The sequence below is a fragment of the Salvia splendens genome, chromosome 4 (genome assembly GCF_004379255.2).
Source record: "Salvia splendens isolate huo1 chromosome 4, SspV2, whole genome shotgun sequence".
NCBI classification, from domain to species: Eukaryota; Viridiplantae; Streptophyta; class Magnoliopsida; order Lamiales; family Lamiaceae; genus Salvia; species Salvia splendens.
The window spans coordinates 37,344,977-37,364,834 of NC_056035.1; the positions used below are offsets into that span (position 1 = coordinate 37,344,977).

Here is a 19,858-nt window from a genome sequence, read left to right on the forward strand (position 1 = left end):
ACATTATGGGAGATATAGTATTGAAGGTGCAATTACTTAGTCTAGAACTTGTACTGTAAAGATGACTCAGAGCAGGTGAGAAAATTGGTATGCATAACATAAGCCTTGAGGTATACCTCAAGTAATATCTAAAAATGGTAAAAAGATTAGCATTTTAATAAAACTCCACACAGTGTTGGTCTAAAACTGATTAATAGTCTCTAAGGTATTAACCTGTAATATGATTTTTTAATGCTTTATATCATTACATAAATCTATGGGAGTATCCTTTGACCTTATCTAAGCAAATGATTATGTCATATTCTGCAGAGTCATAACCTTTCAAAACAGAAAGAAAGATGAGAGCGTAGGAAGGGTAGACTGATCTTGATAAGCATGACCATAGCTCATTTGCAGCAATGACATTGAGAAGGTTAGAACATGTGTATGTATTAATTAAAAGAGTATGTTCCGTAGGTAAAAGAGTATTCTGCTGCCCTATACATAAAAAAAAGATATTCCTATGTTTGAAACATACTGTTGTCTCCTTACAATTTCGACAACATACTTTGCTTTCTTAAACTAAGCATACCTTATTATCATGAAATACAACTTCTAAACTGTAATCATTCTTGTCACCAGAATATCCATAAAAAATCCGGACACATCTGACCTTGGTGATAGAGTTAGAGAAACTGAGATGAAGATTGTCGAGGAAGGTTATGAAAGGTGTCATTCTTGATTTACTACTTCCTGTTTTAAACAAACAAATGTAGGAGGATTAGTAACTCATGAAAATAGCTGACAAACTACTAAAATAACTTCAATTTAGGAAAATGCAGATCAAGGATGGAGGCACAACAACTGGCAGCACGATTAAGGAATCAAATAATGCAAACAAAATGTTAGATGAGGTAAAAATAATTGTTCTTTAGTCAGCTAAGAAGTGCTTTCATAATAAACGACTATTCACAGCAACAAAAAAATGTAAAAATAACTTGAACATAGCCAAGAACAGAAACAAAGAACTAAAAAGAGGTGATTTTGTAAGAGAAACTGGTGCTAACTGAATTTTCACTTGTTGATATTACTGATTTTTGGAATACGAATGAGTGTTGCGCGAGATTTGTGGAGTTGCTAAGGTATTTATAGGAAAAAATACTAAGCATGATGTTTAATAAACCAATGCAGTTTCCCAAAAAGACACAATGATGAGGGAGTATTTCCAACTATCAAAACAAAAAAAATCTTAAATATTATTTTCTGTAATTAATAATATTGGACTGCATGCTTTTAAAAAACGTTTTAAAAATATTTCTCACTCATTTTATGCATAATATATTTACAGGATCGAAATTAGAATATGACTTTAGTAAGGTTAGGCTCATTTAATTTCATAAGGTTATAAACATACAACTCAAGACAATTTTATTATTTATATTTCTAACATATTCTTCTAATATATATACATGTGGCATGTTAGTGAAATAAAAGCCAGCCTACCCCATTAGAACACAACAGCCGCCACTCTCTGCAGCAAAAAAGCCAAGATACACAATTATTACAATCTTCCACAGGTGACATGGCATGCGTGGAAGCTGAAGCAACTATATTTCATGATCAGCAAACAGCAGGAACTAATAATAAGAAGATACAAAAGGTATTATATTCTTTCATTAATATTACAAACCAAATAACTTCCGATTCTATCATCCATGCCAGCATTCCAGGTTTAAAACTTAAAGTTCTTATAATTAATCATACTTCAGTAGTAGTCTTAGAGAAAGATTTAAAAAAGATTTCATGGCCTTTCAATTGATTAGGGTTTAGGGTTATTAAGCAATAAACAAAAGACTTAGATGCATTATTAGTCTTTCATTTCACTATGCTGAAAAATAGGTTATAAAGTTCAATATTTAGATGCATCAAAACATTAGTATTTGGTTTCCAAAAATGAACTTGTGATTTTAATCATTCATATTGTATCAAATAAATGCAATTTTAGAAATCACTTAAAAGTTTAAAAAAATATTAAAGAAAGTAAATTCATGCCTATTGTTTGTTCTGCTTTTAATTTACAGAACAATTTAATTTATATAAAAAATAGTTCACTAATTATATTGCTAACCGTTTTAAATATATTTTTCCATTTATGTATCAGATTTCATAGGAAAGGGAAGATTAAGCACCGATTTTAAGAGAGCCATTTATTGCAGAACAATTTTCGAAGTAGGTATGCAGACAAAATAAATATCATACAGCTAATGAGCTCTGCCACATAGGATAATAAAATAAAAGTTGTGAGCAAATTCTGAATTTAATATAAATTGTGCAAAGACTAAATGAATTTTCATTTCAGGTTGGGTTGTTGGAAGAGAAAAAGACCAGAGGAGAAAAAAGCACAAATCTCGATTTATAATTGTTGGTTCATATAAATATTGTATTATTAGTGTAATTGTGATGTATAATGTGCTATAGGTTAGAAAATAGGTAAAATATAGGCCAAGAAAGTGAAAATAGGTCTGCAATACAAAATATGATTTTTTTTACTTTTCAACTGGCCCCACATGTTCACGCGCCCCTTACCAAAAGTGTAACTATAAAATCTGCGGCAACTGATCTAAAACATAAGCTTAAAAATTAATTAAAAAGATTCTACTATAAAGCCTGCAAAAAGTATTAAAAAAAGAAAAGAAAATGAATGTCAGTTTCCCACCAAAAATAGTATTAGGTGGCAGTAAAAAAACTGGCACTTTATATATTGATAGATGATTTTTATTAGGTTAGATCAGTATATTTGGAGTAATAAAGAAAACATTTGGATAAATTTTGAAATATTTTACAAAAATAGTACTCCCTCCGTCCCTCTGTAGCTGAGTCGTATTCCTTTTTTAGTTGTCCCACTGTAGCTGAGTCATTTCCTATTTTTGCAAAAAGCACCAACTTTTCTTCTCTCTTAGTTTATTATCTCTTCATCTTTCTATCTTTTTCATTTTCTACTTTATTTTCTCCATTCACTTAACTCACTTTTAACACAATTTCTTAAATTCTGTGTCGAAAAGAAACGCATCTCCTACTAAGGGATGGAGGGGGTATTAATTTTAACTGGTGAGAGCCTAGAAAAGAAATCTGTTGAAATAAAAACAAATGTAGTGGAAATTAGTGGCACATGGGTTGGGAATATGCATAGAGATTGCACAATCAACGGATGGGAAGAACGTGCACATGACAAATACGCCAATGTTTTTGCCTTCCCACTAAATCATTTTTCTATTTTATTTATTAATATTTGGTCAAAAAGAAATCCACCTAATTTTTTGTGCTTTGCTCACCCTATTCTATTAAATCCCTATTTTTGGGAGAGAAAGAAATTACGAAAACTAAATAGTGGAGACTAGATTTGTTCGTTCTATAACTTCATATGAACTGAATAAAAGAACAAAATATAGTATTTAATTTGATATAATTTATAAAATGAATGACGTTAATAATAATTTAGGAGGTATTACAAAATAATATAGTACTTATAAAACAAAAAATAATGTTAAGAAAGACTAACTGAGACCAATATTTATGAATACTGCTCAATCATACAAACTTATGTCAATATCTGTACTACTTTAGTTTAGTACATGCACGCATTATTTACTTTCTTTTACATACTTATTTTAATTATAATATCGTAAATATTTTTATTGATGCCACTATTTTTATACATTACTTGAAAACAAAACTTGATTTGTCTATCTCTCCTTAAATTCATAAAAATGAATAAAAATAAAAAATTAAATTTTGATTTATATGTAATTTATAAGATTATCAATAACAATAATAGTTTTAAGGTATAATAACTAAATTAAATGTATAAAATAAAATTACTGATGTTAAACATAAACAATTGAGAATGGTCGTTCAAGAATGACGGTGAAAAATATATTCGAGGGTATATGTTTTGAAGCAGTCAAGTTACAATATCACTTCCTCATTTTTTAAATAAGTTTTTGTGATATTTCCACTTTAGCCTCTAGACTTTCAACATTCAAATTTAAACTTTGTGCAACGACTCCAAAACTAACGGATATGTCCCCACACCATCCGCTTTTTTCTTCTTATAAAAGTAGTAGTAACAATTTTAAAATTGGAGATATAAATATTATGTGGTGTATAAATGTTAATTTATTATTACTTATATAAAACTTAGGAGTATCAGTTAATTTAAGTACTTGGTTTGGAACTACTATTCGTATGCTATTCTTGTTATTATTACTACACATAATTATTAAATATGCTAAAATAATACTATCAACAAAACCATAATTATAATAACCTGTTGAAAGACGCTACGCCGCCATTCATTTTCACGCGTTCAACACTTATTATTTCCGTAAAAAATTCAATTATCTCATAATTAATTGTAAGATCAAATTAAGGACTTTGTCTAAGCACACATGATTCATGAATAACAAATCATACTAACAAACGATATATTCCGCGATATTTCCCAGTGGAGTAAAAATATTTATGTGTCGTGAGAAAATTGAAAAGTTTCCAAATTTTAATATTTTATTCCATTTATAATCAATTACTACAAATGTTAATCATTTTTATATTTAAACCCGCGCTGAACAAAATACTTAAAAATAATACTAATAAATTACTAGTAATAAATAAAATTTGTTATTACAGCAGATAATAAGCTGTCTGTCTTCCTTCTCCGCGTCGCCCTTTTTCCCTTGTTTGTGTCTGTTCACACACAAAAGCTATACATACACACTCAACCTATACATACACACGCCAAAATTCAATTCAATTCTCTCCCTCTCTCCATTCGCTCTCCACATTGAGTTTCATGATTTTGAACTGAAATCATGGCCACCACAATCATCGTCTTCTCCCTATTCCTCTTAATTCTAGGCCCGGCCCGGGCCCAAACTCGAAACCCGAGCGCGCCCCCTCCGCCGCCATCGGACGCCTGCAACGGAGTGTTCCTGACCTACTCCTACTCCACGGGCAAAATAGTCCCCCCAATTCTGAAGTCGGATCCGATCCGCCAGGGCTACCGATTCGAATCCACTCTCACCGTCCTCAACAACGATTTGGAGGAGCTCAAATCGTGGCAGGTCTGGGTCGGATTCCAGCACGACGAGTACCTCGTTTCGGCCTCTAATGCCGTGCTGGCTGATGGGAATTCCTTTCCTGGCAGCGTCGGGAACGGCTCGGTCTTTTCGGGCTATCCCAATCCGGATCTCAAGACGGGTGTGGAGACGGCGGGTGACTTGACCCAGATGAGCGTTCAGGTTCAGCTCGTTGGGACCCAGTTTGGGGTGGCGCCGCCTGATGCGCCTATGCCGGCGAATATCTCGCTCGTTAACGAGGGTTGGATTTGCCCTAAGCCCTCTTTGCAAGGTCTGTTTCTCTCCCTCTCTAAAGTTGGTAAAAATGGTTGAATATGGTTAAAGATTTGATTTTTTTTCAACTACTTTTTGTGGGACTTGATTGCTTGAATTGGATCTTCCACATTGAGAGTTTTCTTGATTTCATTGGACGGATGAAATTTGAAATTTGGGGTGTGGGAGTTGACTGAGATTTGAAGTTTTTTGGACTAACATTTGGATTCTAGCTGATGTAGTATATGAAGATTTGCAGGGGAAAAGAAAAACAAGAATTGGAAAAAGGGGGATTTTGAAATTCTAGTGGAGATTTTTCTTTATACAACATTGATAATCAATGTATGAATATTTGAATGGGGAAATTGATCATTTCACAATCTTGTTTGGTTGTTGAGAAACCAAGCTCTGAATGAAAGAATAGTTTGAAGTTTTTCTTCATTTTCATGACTTTATTGATGATCAATGGCCATTTCTTGTTTGTATCAGATAGGAAATGTGTTTGAGAATGAATTGGTTTTTGATGATGCAGGAAACAGCACAATGGAGGTATGTTGCACTAGAGACCCCAAGTTCAAGGCCAACGAGACCTTGGATGAGGAGTTTCTCCCGCGGAGGAGTGGCGACCTCACCATAATGTACGACGTTTCAAGGACCTACGAGTCTAACTACTGGGCGCAGGTCACCATCGAGAACCACAACCCTCTCGGCCGGCTGGACAACTGGCAGCTGAGCTGGGACTGGATGGAGGACGAGTTCATCTTCGCCATGAAGGGCGCTTACCCCTCCGTGGTGGACACCTCCGATTGCGTCTTTGGCAAGCAGGGCCAGTACTACCAGTCCCTCGACTTCTCCAACGCGCTTAATTGTGAGCGCAGGCCGACCCTGGTCGACCTGCCCTTAGCCAAGACCAACGATACAGTCCTAGGGATGGTCCCGTTCTGCTGCAGGAACGGGACGATTCTCCCACCTGAGATGGATCCCAGCAAGTCGAAATCTGCATTCCAGATCAACGTGTTCAAGATGCCCCCGAATCTCAACCGGTCGCGCCTCACCCCGCCTCAGAACTGGGGGATCAAGGGCCGGCTCAACCCAGACTACAAATGTGGGGCCCCCGTGCGCGTAAGCCCTAGCCAGTTCCCTGACCCAGCTGCCCTACTTCCTGGGACAGCTGCGGTCGCGAGTTGGCAGGTCGTCTGCAACATAACCCAGCCGAAGGGCGCGAGCCCTAGCTGCTGCGTGTCGTTCTCGGCCTATTACAACGAGTCCATCATCCCGTGCCCGACCTGCGCGTGCGGCTGCAGCGGCGGCACAGCTCAGTCATGCAGCAATACGGCACCGGCCCTCTTCCTCCCCTCGCAGGCCCTCCTCGTGCCGTTTGAAAACCGGACGCTTCTGGCCAGGGCGTGGGGGGACCTCCACCATTTCCCGGTTCCAAACCCTCTCCCCTGTGGAGACGGCTGCGGCGTGAGCCTCAACTGGCACTTGTTCACGGATTACCGAGGCGGATGGTCGGCGAGGATCACCATCTTCAACTGGGACGACTTCCCGTTCGTCGACTGGTTCGCCGCAGTCGAGCTGAACAAGGGCGCGCCTGGATTTGAAGCGGTCTACTCCTTCAACGGGACTGCGCTTGATCTCGACGGAGATGGAGTGAACAACACCATTTTCATGCAGGGGCTTGAAGGGCTCAACTATCTCGTTGGAGAGAGCGAGGCTGCCAACCCGAAAAAAGACCCTAGGATTCCCGGGAAGCAGCAATCAGTCATCTCCTTCACGAAGAAGCTCACACCGGGAATTAACGTTCCAGCAGGGGATGGTTTCCCGTCAAAGGTTTACTTCAACGGGGAGGAGTGCGCGCTGCCTAAAGTGCTTCCGACAAGCGATGCTGCTAGGTCTGGCTCGTCGGGGGTCTTGATGTCGGTGATGGTGGTGCTCGCTGTCTTCGTTTCATTGCGGAGATAAGGAGGGTGGATGCTTATTCGTTCATTCTTTTTTGGTTATTTTTGGATCAGTTCATTGTTCCTCTTCCTTGAAGGAATTATGGATGTGAGGTGTTTTTTGTACCTACAATCTTAACATTGGCATTGTAACATACACACATTTGTTAGTTTTCAAACACTGTCTGATATACATCCATGTTTGAGCAAAGTCTCTCCCACCTCTCTTAATTCACCTGCGATACATTTATGATATTTAAACTAGCTTTCAAGTTTGTGACAAATAAGAAAAATAATTCAAGTAAAAGTCACATTTATGATATGTTTAATTAGTTATTAAGTTCATACTATAAAAAACTCATGTAAACATGAGCAAATGTGATTGACTCACCGCAGAAAATAACACAAAATGGTATAGTTTATAGTATTTAAGACCAATTTTACATATTTGTGAAAAATACCAAGTTAAGCCTGAGTTTGTAATTTTAGGAACCTATATCCCTTGAATTAAACATCAAACTCATACAATGGCCACCAACATAACATACTACTACAAAATAAGTGAAAATGAAGAAGATTTGCATTGTTGAAAAATCAAATGAATGAATCTTTATACCACATTCAAGTACTCTAGCATCTTATTTTAATAGAGAGTACATTATCCCACAAAACCTAATAGAAGAGCACACCATCAATTTATCAAAGATAATTTCACTTCTTTCCTCACAAATGCAACCCCCCGGGCCCGGCCCTAAACACTAAAGCAATCAAAATTTTGCACGGTACACTTTGCGTATCATGCAGTCGAATCGAATCGAGCACTCGACCCCCGGATCCACCTTGATCTGCACATCTCCACTTTCGAATCACAATAGATGTAACAAAGCAAACAAAGCACCAAGAACCTGACCCTAACAGTGGAAGCATATATCTTTCGGATAAATTAAAGAGATTCAAGAATTTCCAGGCCTCGTTGACAAAAGGCTAATCTTTAGGATGCAACTATGTACAAACTCTCACTCTAAAGCTATAGAGTACCGGCGTGTTAAACGGGGAGGTTATCCAACTCATAACCGTCGTACCCGAACTCAGTCTCGACGGGGGCAACCATGCCTTCTTGCTGCTGCAGAAGAGAAAAAATGGCGTTAGAGAGTGGTTAGGTCGTCAACACATTTTACATCATACGCAATAAAACCGACCTGCTTGAGAAGTGCGCTCATGAGGTCCTCCTGGCCGAAACGTTCGTTCAAGAGGCCGTTTTGGAAGCCCATTCCAGGTAGTCTTTCTGCCTTGCTCCTTAATGATTTGTCAAAGGCTGGGAAGTTGAGTTGCTGGGAGACGTTTGGTGTGTTGTCACGTCCCTCTACAAGCGAGAGGGTATCCTTGTTAGCAGACAAGATCCTACTTTCTCCAAGAGACGATGAAACATCCAACCCACGTTGTATGCTCGAGTGTTGGAGAAGCGCAAAGCTCGATCCAGCGTTCAGCATGCGCCACTCTTGGTTCCTACTCTGATTCAGATTGTTGAGGATGTCGTAGTTGGGAAGGAAAGCTCTCAAGCCTTTCATCTCAGCACCCGACATTCCAGAATTACTTGGAAGTGGGAAGGTATTATTTCCTGAAAATTCCGTGCCCTGGCTAGAGAAGTCCGTGGAAGTAGATGGCTTGGGATGAGATGTATACTGCGGCCTGCTGATGATTTCGATTCCATTCCGGCTTCCGTTGATATCATTCAAATTCTGAGGCCTCGTCTGCGGTCGTAGCTGAGCCATCTGCATCATCAACGAGCTGCTCTGGCTCGTCTGGGAGTGCATGTGCATATTCATGTTGCCGAGCGCAGACTGGTGCAGAGAGGTCAGCTGTTTCGAGTCCATATTCGTCGGGATTCCATGGAGTAAGTTGACTTGCTTGCTAATACTCTCGTTTTGACCTTCCGGGAACCTCAGCTTCGGATTTTCAAAGTTAAAAACGTTTCTTTGATCGACAAGAGGCAGAGGCATGGGCGACTTTGAAGTGGCCCGGCCAAGTGCAGCTGCCTGGATCGATGCTAGACTATGGTGAGGGATGTGACCAGAGGCGGCTAGAGCTTGAAGATCTACACTGTTGATAGAAGACATCTGGCCAAACTGCGCATCCGTGGGTCCCATAAACGGGCTGCCAAGACCATTATGGTGCTGTGATACGCCACTTAGCCTTCTAAGGTAGAGGCGGTATTTCTGAAAATTAATGGTCGTTCATAGTTAAGTGGCGTAGATTTGACACAGATAATGAAAGAAGCATTAATCATCATAGAGGAATGGATTCAATTCTTGAATCACCTGTAGATGGCTAGCAACATTTTCTCGTGTAAGGCCAGGAACGTTCATTAATTCCAGGATTTTCTTCGGAACAGCCTCTGCAATATTGCAAAAAGTTTGAAATTCGAAATCAATAATTAGTTTTACAAGTACCTGATTGCAAAGTCGAGGGAGCACTAAATTTAGTTATTCCAGCATTCATTCAATTATAAACACAAAGAGCCACAACTACACATATATATGTGACCAAAAATGAACTCGTCTTTGCAAATAAGTAGAGACATAAGCCGGTGCAACAAATGACGTGAATCAAGAAAACAATCTGCCTTATGATTTCCAGGCATAATCTCAAGTTTTTAGACAGCAACCTAAATGTATTTTAAAGGAATAAAATCCTTCACTAAGTTCAATAGATTCTTGTAAACAAACCAAGGCAATCATGAATTCATACTATTCTAAGGTTCATTTCCTATTTTATACTTCAATTCATTTTGCAGTGAATGGAAACATAGTATATAACGACAAATCTACCAAAACTGATGCAAAACCGACAGTGAAGGTAAGGAGAGATCCATACTGTCGATTCCAAGCTGATTAACAGCCGTTACAAACTGCTGATGGAGCTCAACTGACCATACAACCCTTGGCTTCTTCAATGCAGATGTATTGTCCCTGTCTTCCAACTCATCCTCCTCCTCATCCTTCCTCTTCTTTGAGTTTTTCCAGTTCCCTTCATTTGCCGAATGGGAGCAATCAGTGTCTTCATAGGCTTTCAGCTGCCGCTCCCCCTCCTCCACACTCCCCGAGTGCTCCAAATCCTTATCCTTCAACTCATGCTGCTTTTTACGGACTACATGCTGCCATATGTTCTTCAAAGCCTCAATACGGACCGGCTTAATCAGATAGTCGCAAGCACCGTGTGTAACACCCTTCATCACTACGTGTTTGCTATCATCCGCAGACATCACTAAGAAAACCAACCAAAAGTCAAAACCACTCATCGCAAACCATGAAACGAAACACAACCACAGCAAAAACGTGGCAGAAAGATTAGCACACTCACTGATAACAGGAAGATCCATCTCGAGGCCAACGTGCTCGAGGAGCTTGAAACCATCCATATCGGGCATATGAACATCACTTATCACAATGTCACAGCCATTTTTGTGGTCTCGGAGAAAGTTCAGAGCAACCTCTGCTCGATTGCACGTCGTAACTGAAATTATTTCCCCAATTCTTTATTAGAGTACTACTCTCAAGAATTTGGCATATAACCCTAATATTATGCATCAAGATCTGAAGTCAAACTATTAACACCAAATTCCATAAATACTCAAACCTTAACTCCATGGACATAATTAAAAAAATCCCTAAATCAGTCGACATGCAATTACAATCCAGAAATGTAAAAAATATCCCAAATTCTGCAACAACAATTGTTATTTATGCATAATTGCATATATATGAGTCCAGAGCCTTTGTCCTAGCGGCAAAGAGCTTAGACATTATTGCATGAGGTGCCGAGTTCGAGTCATACTTATCATCCAATCATAAACCAACAATGTTAATAATATCCCAAATTCTACTGCAAGATCTATTATTTATGCAAATACATGAAATCCCACCAAACACACACACACACACACAAATTTTTTTATCGATGCAAACATATGAAATCCCACCAAAAAAAACAGACAGTAAATTAAAATTATGAGTTGAAATAATACCTTCATAGAAACATTTTTTGAGCATCTTCTCCAAGATTCTCAAACAAGTGGGGTCATCATCAACAACAAGAACTTTCAAGCCCGCCGGAAATTGGCCGGGAACGGCGTCGGCGGTGGACTTCCAAGAAGCATTAGAGCTTGTATAAGGCGTGGATTTCACTCCAAGATCCATTCTTTACCCTCAAATTTGACCAACACAACTCAATATATGCATGCAGACAGAAATCCCAGATGGATAATGAAATAAAATACTTGAAATAAAGAAAAAAAAACAACAATCTCAAGTAATCACTAGGCAGAATCTATGTGCAGGCCAGTGCAAAACCCAATCATATTCAAGATTCGGGAGATTTCAGGCTTGATGTAACTACAAATTCAAAAGTGGAAGAGGAAATTTGTGTACTAGCAGTGTGTGTGCGTGTTGGTATATTGTGTTTGTGTGCTCCTTGTTTTTTCTTCCTTCTCTGGGCTGTTTACTGGGATTAAATCTTCCTATTTTTTCTCCCTTTTCCGAGTAGTACAATATTCGAATATATATATATATATATGTAAAAAAATTCATTTGTGGGGTTGGGTTTTTGGTTTGGCAAAGGGTCAATCCCATGAGTTTGGATCCAGCTCACAAATACACGCTTACCCAACCCCACGTAAGAATTAGGAGTACCTCCTTCTACCATTTAACAGTTGTTTTTTCTCTTATTTTAGTTCATTTACTGAAATTAATCGCTTTTTATTTTTAGTAAATTTTTTCTATATGTGGGATATATACTTTACTAATAATAATATACTGTAATCTTTTAAATTATGCATTAAAATTTGTATTAATACTAATTTATATGACTATTGATGGTGAACCTCTCATATATCTCTCTCAATAGTCTTGAAAAGGATATACTCTATAAAAAATAAAAAATAGAATAAAATATTTTAATTGAAGATACATAGGTGTAAGACCATCAGCAGTGGGGCGCCCTAAGGCGCGCCCTATGGCGCGCCACGTCAGCATTTTTATCCTCCTCCTTCTCCACCTGCAGTGGGCGCCGTAAGGCGCGCCTTATGGCGCGCCACATCATCAATTTTGTAATATTTACAAAATACATACGAATTAAAAAAAAAACTAAAATACATTTAAAATACGAATTTTAAAAACTTCATTCATTTAATAAAAATTAATACATTACAATGCGAAATAATAAAAAACGCAAACTCAGCGACGGCGGTTACGAGCCCATACTTCTTCAATCATGTCGCTCATGAGCTGCGCATGCTCCTATTGGTTGTGCATTGAGGCCTGCCTAGATAAAACCTCATCGAAACCTAACGTTAACCCTCTATCGGGTGTCTCGGTCGATGTGCCGGCAGAGCTAGATGCACGGTCGTGGTCATTCCAATCGGTGATGCTTCCGCCTTCACTCTCGACTATCATATTGTGCATGATTATGCACGCATATATGACATCGGCGATGACTTCCTTGTACCAGAAACGAGCCGGCCCTTTCACAATTGCCCACCGTGATTGGAGCACCCCAAATGCCCGCTCTACATCCTTCCGCGCCGCCTCTTGCTTTTGCGCAAATAAAACCCCCTTCTCACCAATCGGGCAGCTGACTGTCTTTAGGAAAACTGGCCACCGTGGGTAGATGCCGTCGGCCAAGTAGTACCCCATATGGTATTGGCGTCTGTTGGCAGTAAACTCTATGGTCGGGCCGTTGCCGTTACATTGGTCGGTGAAGAGAGTGGACGAGTTGAGGACGTTGATGTCGTTGTTCGACCCGGCTACGCCGAAGTAAGCATGCCAGATCCAAAGCCGATAGTCAGCGACGGCTTCGAGTATCATCGTCGGGTGGCTGCCCTTGTATCCACTTGTGAATTGGCCTCTCCACGCCCTCGGACAGTTCTTCCACTGCCAGTGCATACAGTCGATGCTCCTGAGCATCCTAGGAAACCCGTGCACCGTCTCGTGCATCTGCATCAAACCCTGGCAATCAGTGGCAGTCGGCTTGCGCAAATATGTGTCGCCATAGGCCTCTACTATCCCCCGACAAAAGTACTTCAGACACTCGCGGCCTGTAGTCTCCCCACAGTGGAGGTACTCGTCAAAAAGGTCCGCCGTGGTGCCGTATGCCAACTAACGAATAGCAGTCGTGCACTTTTGCAATGGTGTAAGGCCGGTTTCCCAATGGCGTCCTCCCGAAACGTGAAGTATTCTTCACGTGAAGACAATGTACGAACAATGCTGAGAAAAAGGTACCTTGACATTCGAAACCAGCGGCGGAAAACAGTCGGGCCCAAACGTGGTTGATCGGCAAAATAGTCTTCAACCAGACGCCTGTGAGCTTCCTCGTGGTTGCGTCGGACATACGTCCTAGGTCGAATAGGACGATGGACTTGCTCAGCCGCCGCTGCAGCCGCCGCCTTCTCGCGCTGCATTTGCGAATAGCATGCCGCCATGGCCTCTTCAACGGCTGCATCTAATGCTTCGTCAATCGAACGACCGGAATCAGACGAACTAGAACTATTGGTGTCTTCGCCGGGATTCATTTTCGTTGGATGTTGAGAGATTGTCGATATGTTCGTATGCACAACTGAATGAGAAACGAGATTTATATAAAAAAACGAAACCGCGTGCCGTCGTCCGCGTGCCATCGTCCGCGGCCTTCACAATGGGGCGGACGATGGCCATCGACCGCGACCATCGTCCGCTGCGTCTGCAATGAGGCGGACGATGGCCATCGTCCGCGGTTTAAGTCGCTCCCGAAGCATAGGCCGCGACTATCGTCCGCGGCCTATGCCACACACCCACAGTGGGGGCGGACGATGAATGGTGCGGACGATGCGCGCCATCGGGCGTGCCATCGTCCGCCCATTGCGGATGGTCTAATAGAAAATAAAACAGAGAAAATTGATAGCTCAAATGATCGAAAATAAAAAAGGACTAATTTTTTTGTGTGAATCAAAATGAAGAAAATACCTACTATGAGTTAATTATTGAGGTATATTTTTCTTTTGAATCTTAATAAGTTTAAGTTCATATAATGTTATTGAATACTGCTATTATCAGTTTTTATTTTTTATAAAATATCAAATTTTTATCTATTCTTATATCTATATCTTTAAAGGGAAAATCCAAAGAAATTTAGTTTCGAATTTATGGTGTAAATTTCACCCATGCTCATACATTACGAGCATGGGTGAAATTCCACAAATTTCACAAATGCCTCAAACTAGTTCTTTTTATATTTAATTCCACCTAAGATGTGATTTATAAGATTTCAATGACTTATCTAGGGTATAATGTGCCACTTTCCATTGATATGATTTTGTGTTTGAAGCAAACAAAATATTAGAGCTATCATATGTATATTAATACTACTACATTGTTAACGACGCTTTCAATTTGTGAGCACTCTTTCCAAATTAATAGGGTCATTTAATCAATATTATAGTATTTTTTAATGTTTTTATTATTTTTATCAAAATCATCAGATAATCATATAGAAACTCGATTTATTCCGTTGTTACCTTTAACTGCATCTCCTCGCATAGACTACAAAACGAATCATATAAATACAGAATCAAGCTTTAAAATAAAATATTAATATAATATGGAATTAAGGGGATGTAGAAACTAATTAAGCTAGTTTAGTTGCAAATAGCCTTGTTGATTAGCGGTTAATTACGTGTTAAGCACATGATTTTATTTATTAATTGTAGAGTTAGTGCTACGAAGGAGGTATTAAATTTTACCATATGCATGTGCATTTATTGCTTCAACCTCTTAAAATCCACCCACTTTTTTAGAGATAAGGTGTAATTCATTATATATTATTTATCCAAAATTATTGGATCTTCCTCTTTTAGCCCTTTTAAGAATAGTGATGGTCAATTTGCATGCCACGTATCAATAAGAGTTTTTTACATCAAAATTTCCAACTATCCAACACAATATTAAGTATTGAAAAAGTAGCCTCCACATAATTTCTCTCATAATTTGAGATATAATTAGATAGAAATGATATTACAGATCATATTTGTTACTCCACTTGTCCCATTAAACTCTAATATTATTGCTGATTATTTTGATATATTTTAGAGTGCTAAGTGCAGTAATTAATTCATTAAACACATTTGATTATTACGCTCTGCAAAGCTTTCTGTAATTTCACTTTCTTTGATGGTCAAAAGGACATGAGAATGCCACTCTTTGTGTTTCCCATAAATTCCTTTAAGGAATATTCCTCAAAATTGATTTTTAATGGAAACAACCCTTTTGCATGAGAAAATATTTTAGAAATTCGAAATATTGCTTACATAATCGTTTTCAGTATTACTTTTAGGATTCTAATATGCGACCATTCTCTATTCAGGAATTCACAAATGTATCTAATGATGCAAGAATGCTCAATGCTTACTTTTCATATTCCATCAATTATTTATGTAATCATATTTTTATATCCTTTAAAAGAGAAAATTTCACAACTATATTGATGGGGTACGTACTAAACAAGCCCAATAGCAGTGACGGCCCATCAGCCCAAAGCCCAAGGAAGAGTATCAGTTCGGCATTACCAAAGAGTTCGGCCCCAGCCTACAGCTCGGTAAAAGCCGACCAATCAAGCTCTACTCTCAGATCGGCAAAAGCTGCTCGGCAATAGTTCAGCAGTTCGGTCTCAGTGTTCGACCGAACTGGGAGATAGTGGACTCATGCAGAACCTCCACGACCTCCACTACACGATCTATTTAGTGGTGTCAACTCATGCAGGATCTCATGCAGGATAGCGGACCAAACAAAGAGATAGTGGACCCATGCAGGATCTCATGACCTCCACGACATCCACAACCTAGTTAGTGGTGATGTAAGCCACGACCTAGTTAGTGGTGATGCGAGCCACGATCTTAGTTCAATGTATAAATAGAACTTAGATCAGATAGACCAGGGAGAGAGCTCTCTAGACATCAAATATCATATAGCAAGTCTGTATTTGTAAGCTGTAAACCAGATCAAGCAATACAATCTTGCCCTCCTTTCTTCCCGTGGATGTAGATTTACCTCAGTAAATCGAACCACGTAATTCCTTGTGTCGTGATCTATATTTTCTTTTACCTGCATTTACTACCATCAAAAATTCGCCCAACCATCACTGGCGCCGTCTGTGGGAAACAGAGAACCAAATCTGTGATAAAAGCGAGTTTTTGATCCTCTTCCACCAAAAAAATGCATACCAGATCACATAATACCCGTGCTTCCGTCCGTGATAACCATGAGGAAGCTAGTCCAGCCCGCAGGTCTGGAAAACAGCCTCGGGAGAAATCTACTTCCAGTTCTCACGGAGAAGGAACAAGCTGCTCAAAGACTCATCGCACCGAGTCTTCCCAGCAGCCCGATTTGAACGAGGCTGTCAAGTTGTTTTTGGCCGAGAAGCAGGAAGAGTTCTTAATTTTCCTGCAAAAGGGCCAAAAGCCAGAGACGAAAACGGTGGATTCTCCCTCCTCATCCAGACATGAAAGTCACTACCGCAGTAGTGCCGTGTCTTCCAGGAAGAAGAATCCTCAACCCCGACATGTTCCTGTTCCTCCTCGGTACCGGAATCACAGGAGAACTCCATCTCCTCCATACCGAAGAGATGTCGGGTTCGCCATGTACGGAGCATTGAAGACTCCGTTCTCGGACGATATCACCCGAACTCCCTTGCCACAGAACTACCGAACTCCGTCAATGACTTATGACGGGTTAGTGAATCCTCATGACTTCCTGGGACGCTATCAGTATAACATGGCGAACCAGGGTCTCAATGAGGTCCATATGTGCAAGCTGTTTCCCGAGCTGCTTATCGGGAACGCAAGAAGGTGGTTCGATAGCCTCCCCCAAGGCAGCATTAGATCTTACCGAGATCTAATGGATGCTTTCCACAGGAGGTTCTTTCAGAAAGCGGAAGCCCGAATCACTTCGGCTCAGCTGCTTTCTACACGTCAAGGTCGCGACGAAAAGATCAGCGACTTTATGACGAGGTTCCACAAGGAATGCCTACAAGTAGATGATCTCAATGATCTACTTGTCATTTCGGCATTCCAAAATGGAATCCTGCCCGGAGCTCTCTACAGAAAGCTCGTGGAATGCAGTCCGCAAACAGCTCAAGAGATGTGGGACATTGCGGACCAGTTCTCCCGTGCCGATGAGGCAGACCGTCGCAAACGGTCTTTAGACAGCTCATCCCGAGGAGACGGGAGGAAGCCCGATCATAGCGATCAGGGACATCCTCGCCGAACTCCTTTTGGCGATCAGGGACATCCTCGCCGAACTCCTTTTGAAAGGATTCAAAGGACTCCGGTGCAAGACCGATTGGGGCCACGTCTCAATCCTGAGAAGCCGCCCGCCCGCCGTGATTCCGGTTGAGATCGGCGTACCCAGTCCCCGAACTCTAAATTTCTCCTCAGAAATGAATGATGACGGACTGAGAGCCGAACTAGATCTGGCCGAAGAAAGAAGAGAATTGGCCTGCATAAAAGCAGCCAAGTACAAGGAGCAAGTAGCCCGGTATTATAACCAAAAGGTGAAAAAGCTGCAATTTCAAGTGGGAGATCTCGTCTTGAGAAACAACGAAGTAAGCCGAGCAGAAAAGCTGGGCAAACTCGAACCCACATGGGAAGGTCCATATCGGGTGTCAGAAGTCCTCGGCAAAGGGTCTTATAAATTGACTCACATGTCAGGAGAACAAGTACCCCGAACATGGTACATTTCCAACCTCAAGAAGTTCCATTTGTAAGAGACAGTCCGGTCAGTCAGTCTTGTGTCTAGTTCGGTCCTAGGGGTATGTGCTTTCTTTGTTTTTTACTTGTTTTTCATGTTTGTCTATGTGCGTTTTGTTTGTCTATGTGCGTTTTGTCTGTCTATGTGCGTGTCGTCTCTTACAAATGTTACTGAGGTATCTTGTTCTTCGAAGGCTGATCCCCTTTTTAGAACATATATAAGCCAACGATTGTGAGTCCAAGCTTCTAAGGAGGATACAAGACCACAATTCAGCTTAAGAAACAAGCAGTTCGTCTGAAACGAACTGCAACAAAGGGAAAGTCCGATCCCCAAATTAGGACAAGGGAAAGTCCGATCCGAGCGATAAAACTCGCCAAATTAGGACACCAGCTTAGTCCGGTCAAAGAAATTTACTTCATAAGACCAAAGACGAGTCCGGTCAAAGAAGTTTATTTCATAAGACCGAGGACCAAGTCCGGTCAAAGAAGTTTACTTCATAAGACCAAAGACGAGTCCGGTCAAAGAAGTTTATTTCATAAGACCGAGGACCAAGTCCGGTCAAAGAAGTTTACTTCATAAGACCAAAGACGAGTCCGGTCAAAGAAGCTTACTTCATAAGACCGAGGACGAGTCCGGTCAAAGAAGTTTACTTCATAAGACCGAGGACGAGCACGATGAAATTTTTTCGCTGAGCTGTAAATACGCAGTGATAGAAGCGAAATGAAGATTTCATTTATTAAAACTTGTTCGGCATATAATTCTGCTGCCCTACGAGAAGGCGTTACGCCATTACAAAGGACTATTCTACTGTCCATGGTTGCTAAAGTTGAGCCATCTATTCAAAAAATCCTCGTGAAGCCGAGTTCGGGCGTTCCGGGCAGCTGAAGAATAAGCAGGTCGACGAGATGCTCTGATCGACCTACCGCCTCTTCCTTGAGTCCGGGAAGTTCTGGCACCTCGGCGGCGAAGAGTCTCTTCACGAAGCATTTGTTGATCTTGCTCACTCATAATCACAGCTCCTCTACGAACTTCAGTCCGTCCTTGTCTTGACGTTTCCGGTTGCTCCTGAGTCCGTTCTCGTCTTGACGTTTCCGGTTGCTCCTGAGTTCGTTGCTGATTTGGAGTAGGATTTTGAGCAAGTGGATCAGAGGTTTGAGCTGGAGTATGAGCATCTGTTGGCGGGAAATGCCTAAGGAATTTCTCGATTGAGGGACGCCGGGAAAGAATGATGTCGTACCGAGAAGCCCAGCGCCGCAATGATTTCACGACTTGTTGGCAAGCCGAGCTCTCCAGCGCATTGTTCCTCCGGAGTACATGATATTCCTCCCACAGTTCGTCAACTCGTTCCTGAACTTCAGAGATGGTCATTCCCCCGCGCCTGCAGATGAAATCCTCATACGCAGTCCTCTCAGCGACGGCAGTGTTCAGCTCGGCCTCCAGATCTTTCTTTTCGGACTCTAAGTCCTTATTGTCGGCCTCCAGCTTCACTAAACAAGCCAAGAGTTCGTCATTCTTCATCTGGTCAGCTATGGCTTTTTTCTCAGCTTCGTCTAAAGCGGAAGAGTACAGCCGCTTCCAGTGAAGTACCTCCAGCTCCTTAAGAGTTAAGAATACAAAGCAGCTATGTCAGTTCGGCATTTCAGTTTACTGAGCAGGTAGTAAACCACAACAGGAGTAAAAGAGAGTACGAAAAGCTATACAAGACACAAGTGTAGAAAGAAGAATTTTTTCATTCATAAGAAAAAAAATTTTTTACACAAGGAGGGCTTCAAGGCCATTT

At 40.6% G+C, this 19,858-nt stretch overlaps 2 protein-coding genes across 2 annotated transcripts; one reads left to right on the plus strand and one right to left on the minus strand.

The window, feature by feature from the left end:
- Positions 1-4,684: 4,684 nt before the first annotated feature.
- LOC121799826 (COBRA-like protein 7) lies at positions 4,685-7,517 on the plus strand. The gene is made up of 2 exons (XM_042199325.1): positions 4,685-5,385; positions 5,899-7,517. Exons 1-2 carry the CDS (start codon positions 4,848-4,850, stop codon positions 7,329-7,331), a joined length of 1,971 nt encoding a protein of 656 aa, XP_042055259.1. The 5' UTR covers positions 4,685-4,847; the 3' UTR covers positions 7,332-7,517.
- A 375-nt stretch (positions 7,518-7,892) lies between these two features.
- LOC121799828 (two-component response regulator ARR2-like) lies at positions 7,893-11,836 on the minus strand. Its single transcript, XM_042199327.1, has 6 exons — positions 11,331-11,836; positions 10,667-10,819; positions 10,181-10,570; positions 9,625-9,701; positions 8,506-9,522; positions 7,893-8,429 (listed from the first exon to the last, which is right to left on the minus strand). Exons 1-6 carry the CDS (start codon positions 11,500-11,502, stop codon positions 8,352-8,354), a joined length of 1,887 nt encoding a protein of 628 aa, XP_042055261.1. The 5' UTR covers positions 11,503-11,836; the 3' UTR covers positions 7,893-8,351.
- Between the last annotated feature and the right edge of the window lie 8,022 nt (positions 11,837-19,858).